The sequence below is a fragment of the Conger conger genome, chromosome 18, assembly GCF_963514075.1.
Source record: "Conger conger chromosome 18, fConCon1.1, whole genome shotgun sequence".
Lineage (NCBI taxonomy): Eukaryota > Metazoa > Chordata > Actinopteri > Anguilliformes > Congridae > Conger > Conger conger.
This window is the reverse complement of record NC_083777.1, coordinates 6412501-6419270: the sequence shown is the minus strand read 5'-3', so window position 1 is coordinate 6419270 and position 6770 is coordinate 6412501. Positions and strand designations below refer to the sequence as shown.

The following is a 6770-nucleotide window of genomic DNA, read 5'->3' as shown; positions in this document are numbered from 1 at the left end:
ATTAGTATGAAGTATTTGAGATTCTATCATCGTATTACCTGAATGGCAGGTGCCCTGTCGACTCTTGAAGATCCAGAAAGTTTACACCTAAGCACCGTGTATCGTATCCATAGTTCTGCTGAGTAACAACCTTCGTTTATCTTTCCAGAGATACCTGGCTGCGAACAAATAATTCCCTCAGTCACACTTTTAGTCTGCTTGCGTTCCACGAAGTCGGTCAGTTAACGCAATAAGCATCCTCTTGGGTGCTGTACCTTACCCACCCCTGGCAGAAAATAAACTCCTCCCATCGATGTCGATTAGAGAAATACTCGCTATTTCTTCAAATCTCAGTGCCAACTTTGTGCGCTCCTTAAACCAGCTCAGCGTTGGTGCTCTCGCTCTGCTGCGGTAGATCACTTAGATTTATAAGTACTGTCATTGTTCCTAGTAGAAAAATAAAATAACACTTTGCATAATTAGCCATCCTAGATTTGACTTCTGAGTGTCGTTGTATTTTCTGTGACAAAAAAATAAGACATTATTAAAGGACGCTGGGTGACAATCGCACTCTAACACAGTCGAATATCTATTGTTAATTCAACTCTAACTGGGTACTAATGAGACAATATTTAATCTAAACTTCTAATAAGAGTGGCACCCATGAGACAATATTTACTCTAAACATCTTATAAGAGCAGCACCCAGCTTCACACGGAAAACATCCGGCCGGTTTTAATTTAGCATTCTGTTGAGGGTGTGGCAGAAGATGGGTCGGAGAGAACCATTATTATTTTGGACCTATGTGGAGATTTCTTTGGTCAGTCCATTATTAATGCCTAATGGCCATCTTATATCGAGGCACCTGTTGCCTTCCCCGGAATTATTCTCATGCATAGTTCAAAAGCTAAATAAAAAATATTTCCCAAAATGGAATTAGATGAAACCCCCGCATAATCGTAATGCAAACGTTGCATTTGAGTCTTCTTTTGTCAAACAATCCTTTCAATATATCATTTCTAAAATGTCTACATATTCAGAAACAGTATTTTATTCTAACGTTGTGCGTATTTATTGGCCACATCATTCGGCCAACCAACCAAAAAAATGCATTCCAAAATACAGAAATACAGACACTTAATCTCATATTCAGACTTTATTCCCATACAGTGTTTTCCAGCGTTCCGTGGCATGTTGCATATTAGTCATAGCAGCACAAAGCAGGCAATATGTTTACAGGGCATACAGTGTTGAATTTAAACTGTTTTATTTTGTTTTGAGAAACCAAATGCGATCTGAAACGAATTGGGCTACGCCTTTTGTTTTTCCCTGAATGTGCAAATACATAATTTTGAATACATAGCTGATACATTGATCACACAATAGTTATGTACATTATTTCGTTCGACTGTATCTCCTCTCAGTGCACTCCAATGCATATGGCTATATGAACAATCGTTTAAAATTGTTGGTTTGGGGGGTTAAAACAGTCGTTATTTAATTGTGTAAATATATTGCACATTAGAAGATTACATGATGGAACAAACACACGAATTAACATTTCCGAAAGTGACAATGTGTACTCAATTTAATCATACTCGGGCTCATATTCTTCTGAATATGGGCGCACTTCTCCAAAAGCGTCCGTTCCGCTCGCATCGCCAGGCATGCCATTTCCCGCCGAACTATACCCCTGACTCCGGCCTTTGCGTTCTTCCATTGTAATCGTGTCGTAGAGTCCCTTAGGTCCTTCCTCTAGCAGTATGTTTCTCTCCGAAAAAGAGGGTTTCATTTGGCACACGTTTCTGAGCAGCAAGAGCGCAGGCGCGTAGAGCATGTTAGCGAGGCCCATGGCCAAGTTGAGCTGTACGAAGCCGAAATTATGGACAATCTGACCAGCCACAATAGGTCCCAACGCATAGGCAACACAGTAGGATATATCCGCAATCGCGTAGACGCTGCCATACACAGAAACGTGGCGTACGTCTACGAGAAACGCAAGTGTTGGCAAAAGCGCGGTGTCTACCAGGGCAATGCCAAAGCAAATTCCGCACAGCGGGGCAATTAGCTGCTCAAAGTTTTTACAGGCTGGCACAGTGCATGAGCTCGCGCCAATGATAACCATACCCAGTGCTCCATAAAACCACTGCAGATGCGGATACTGCGCCGCTAATTTCACAGTTATGTAAACACCGAGGACGTGCGGAAAGAAAGATGGTAACCAGGTGAGCCCAACTTCCCAATCCGTTGCATTCATTGTGGCTTGCATCCAGTTGGCTATAGTCGGTTCCAAAAAGGCTAGGGGGATGTTACACGTGGTCAGGGCCCCTGCCACAACCACTATGTAGGGGTCAATCATGAGTCTGTATATAGGTGTGCCGACTGGTGCATTCTCTCTAGTCCTATTCGAGAAAGGCTTAAGTACAGTGAAGCATAGCATGCCGTCGGCAAAGCAAATACAGGCAAGCACAATGAACGGAACCTTCTTTCCAACAAAGTCGTAAAGGATGCCGCCGAAGGGGGGCGCCACCAAGCTCCCGAAAGAGATGAACGCCAGCGCAATACCGAGTGCTTTGGTCCTCTCCGCCTCCTCTGTGTACTTATCAGCAATCATAGCAAGTCCAGAGGTATCCGCAAACGCGGAGCCCAAACCCTGCATACTACGTGCCACAAATAGAGTAGCGTAGTTATCAGCAAAGGCGAATATACTGGTGGAGAGGAACATTATGAAGAGCCCGATTATTAGTGGAATGTCGTATCCAACCCGGTCAATGAAAGTTCCTGTGAACGGGTTAACTAAGAGCTGTATAATAGCTTTTGACGCAAAGAGAACTCCTATTTGTAAGTCTAGATTGTCCCAAGAACGTTTACCTGAAGTTGTGTTGTTGACTGAAGAATTTGACTCTTTCAATTTGTACGCGTGTTCTGCTTGAGTTTGTAGATCTGCAAGGTAATCTGGTATAATCGGCACGATTACCATATAAAGCATATTATCCAACAGCAGCGCCACACAGACAATCACTAAAATAAGCCGTCTTTGTCGATGGGGGTCTTGCATAGCTGTACCTAGCTGTTTAGTTCTTTCACCCATCTCTGACAATTTGTCAGCGGCAGATTTAGCCAGTCCGGAGGATCCGTCCGACGCCATGATTCACTCTTAAACTTTCTTCGGAGAAGCACGTTAATATTTCTGTAACACTTGAATCTGAGCCTCGAAGATCATGCGCTTTCTCTACACGTATTATATCCCGCTACTTACAATAGTTCATTCAGAGGCCAGTGCGGACGAAGTCCTTTGGTTTATCTTTCCGTGCAACTGTTTTTTTCATTCTCGTATTCCCAGATTTAGCAAGCGATGAGCACTTCTATTTCATTATTGCGTTTTATCCTGTCGGTCTGGTGACAACGTGAGTCCAACTCCTTTTCCCCGAGTTGCCGTTTCACTTCTACGTCCTCTGTAGAAAGGCATTAGAGTGCAACTTGGGTACTCATATGGTCGAGATTCTGCCTCAAATGCATCACCTGGCACTTGTAATACTGCGAGTTATGATATCATCAGGGATGATATGGTTCTGATTTTGTTGCCATTGGTACTGACAGTTTCGCATGCTTGTTGATTCTTTGCTTTTTTTTCTTCCATTCCCAGTGGTTGTGACGCACCGCTACCTCGCCTCCCCAGTGGTTGCATAGCCAGCTGCGTATTTTATACTAATTTAGCACATGACAGGAACGTGCCCAATATCCGGGACTAGTGTTTGTATGCCGCAAGGGAAGAGTGAAATGCGTGACCCAGGGTTTCTCACACAGTCTCCAAGTTGCTGTAACAGCGACCAGGTCTTTTCAAACAACTCTTCACTATCTAGTGATCCAAGTTATTTTGGATTTTGGTTGTTGCGTACTTGACGTGTAAACGCAAGCACATGTGTGTATAATTAAGATTATTGCAGAGTAAACAGATGTTATGATTCCCTTCATTTGAAAGAATGTGTATGCTTTTATGATGCTCAGATAAAAAATATTGAAGGCATTCGTAAATAAATAAATGAACACATAAGTACATAAATAACGCAGGCAATTAATTTCCTGAAGCCGCTAAAAACGATCATAAAGCAGGCATGAATTATTTTCCGTGGTCTTTGGTACTATGACTGACTTGTTTTACACAACTGTTTTACCTTATTCTGTCATTGTGGTTTCTGATAAATATGTAGCAGAGGAATTTGTAACTTTCAATAGTACGATATAAATCTCCATGACTAGAAGTCGATTCACAATTCACTAAATACTCTAGAGATCAGAGTGGTAGCTCCCTCCACGCGCGCAATTTCAGCACTACACATAATTGGACAGCTCCATTTAGGTTATACTGTTGGCTCGGTATTGCAATGGACAAAACAAGACTCTTGTAACTTTTACAGCAGTGGTTCTCAACCTTCTTACATTTAAGAAAACACACCCTCAACAAAAACACATGACCCAGATCTTAATATCGCCCTTTTCCCAAACTTAATATCCATTATGTATAATTATTATCCATTCCAATATTCCTTTTTGAAGTGCATTTTTTCTTGTAATAGCCTTCATTGCAGTATGTATATATGCATTTCCCACTGAGAGTTTGTTATTTGTCCAACTGCTCGTGGTTTTGCACATAATGCGAACACTTTAATTGCAGCGCGCTTAATGTGTCAATAATAAACATCTCCCTCCTTCATATGTAGTGATGGAAGTCATTATTGTGACGGGAAAACCCTATGCGTAAGACGCAAGCGCCTCCTGGCTGTTTCAGCAATTCTACTATATCGCTTTCTCATGCCTTTTCAGTTTCTAATTGGGCATGGGAAAACGCAGCATAGCGTAATTGTCTGTCATATAGAAAGAGCACTCTGCTTGGTCATTAAAGTAGGGGCATTGATTGACATACTCGCATGTCAGTGCTTCCTACCAGTGTTTTGCTTCAGCTTGCGAAGAAGAAATTCACTCATTTAATGCGACATCGCCATCTAGTGGATTTTCCATAAATCACACTTTACGGTCCGCTATGTTTCTTATTTCAGAAGTATAAACTCATTGATCTGAAGTTGCTGTCTTTAATAAGGACAGGTTTCAGCTAATCCTGCAGATGCACTGCCGTAAATAGACTGAAAAGCTAGAAGAAAATACACCCGTTTTGGAGAAGCATACGCAGCCTAATAACGCCGCTCAAACAGTAATGGCCTTTCGGGTGAGCAGTCAGATTGTGGATCTTTTGAAGAAATACTTTATCAAAAAACACTTCTTTTATTCAGTTATTGTGGATTGATTTCGAAATAACAGAGGAGGAACTAATTGACAAATTGGTCTGGAAGAAGGTAGGCAACACACATTAGAAGATAATGATTCCACAGCTCATTTACAGTCTTACAGACCATTTTAAACCTTTTGGATGTTGTTTAGAAAAGGTCAACTCACAGCTCCATAGACTGTTTGTAATTAGCGGACTTGTTCTGGTAACTATACATAGTATATAGCTGGGGGAGGTTTATCCATGGGAATCATGTGTAATATAACTGGGGGTTGGGTTATCCACTGGTAACTGGGGGTTGGTTTATCCACGGGTAACCATTTACAGTGTAATGATATAATATGGTTATCGACTGCTGACTGCACATGCTTGTATGGCAGGGGGGTAGGTTTAATTTGATATGTACCTGCTACTTTGGGCATGTGGAAAATGTAAAGTAAAATGTATTTCGCTTGCCACTAGATGTCACCGCAAAATCATTCATTTTTAAATACCATGTGAATTCTTTATATTAAAGACATTTTTATTTAATTGTATTAAAAAAGATTTTGTTAGGAATCATAATGGACTAAATGCATAAATTTGAAGTATTCTGAACTGAAATATTAACGCAAAAGATTGCATGAATTACTTGCTCCTTGTCTGCTCATTTCATTGTTATCCAATCAAGTGCCAGAATGAAATTGAAATTGGTATGTGGTAAAGTGCTATGGAATATACTTTATTATCTGATATGGAGGGGAAAAGCAAAGGAAATCCTAATCCTACTGGATGAAATTGAAAGTCCAAGTACATATAGCTTGGGGCGTAAGTGCAGTATTCTGGCAGTTGGAGGGTTGCCAGTTTGATCCCACCATGGGTGTGTGAAAGTGTCCCTAACCCCTCAATGCTCCTGACAAGCTGGTTGGTGCCTTGCATGGCAGCCCATCACCGTTGGTGTGTGAGTGTGTGTATGAATGGGTGAATGAGAATCATCAATTGTACAGCGCTTTGGATAAAGGCGCTATATAAATGCGAACCATTTAGTTACAGTAGAAAGCCTCTACAGGCTTCTGGGAGGAGTAGCACAATTATTTGAATGAATTTTGAGTATATAATACTGAAATTAGGCCCAATGAGACAAATGTGGGCGGCACGGATGGTGCAGTGGGCAGCACTGCCGCCTCACAGCAAGGAGGTCCTGGGTTCGAATCCCCGTCAGCCGGGGCCTCTCTTTGTGGAGTTTGCATGTTCTCCCCGTGTCTGCGTGGGTTAGGCTGATTGGAGAGTCTAAATTGCCCGTAGGTATGAGTGTGTGAGTGAACGGAGTGTGTGCCCTGCGATGGACTGGCGACCTGTCCAGGGTGTATTCCTTCATAAATATTGCAGTGCTGTATTCTGCTGTACAATGGTGCTACATTCAGAGGCATTTCAGCACTGCATTTGCTGATATTTTATATTGATATATGAATATATGAACGATCAGGTCACTCAGTGGTGGTATTCCTGCTAAAGAGTTCTTCACATG

At 41.8% G+C, this 6770-nt stretch overlaps 1 protein-coding gene across 1 annotated transcript; it reads right to left on the bottom strand.

Moving 5' to 3' along the window:
• Positions 1–1122: 1122 nt before the first annotated feature.
• On the bottom strand, positions 1123–3606 carry LOC133118561 (probable vesicular acetylcholine transporter-A). Its single transcript, XM_061228661.1, has one exon. It carries the CDS (start codon positions 3125–3127, stop codon positions 1568–1570), a length of 1560 nt encoding a protein of 519 aa, XP_061084645.1. The 5' UTR covers positions 3128–3606; the 3' UTR covers positions 1123–1567.
• Positions 3607–6770: the final 3164 nt, after the last annotated feature.

Excerpts from the sequence above, each read along its gene's own strand:
- LOC133118561 (XM_061228661.1), bottom strand. The coding sequence starts at position 3,127 with ATGGCGTCGGACGGATCCTCCGGACTGGCTAAATCTGCCGCTGACAAA.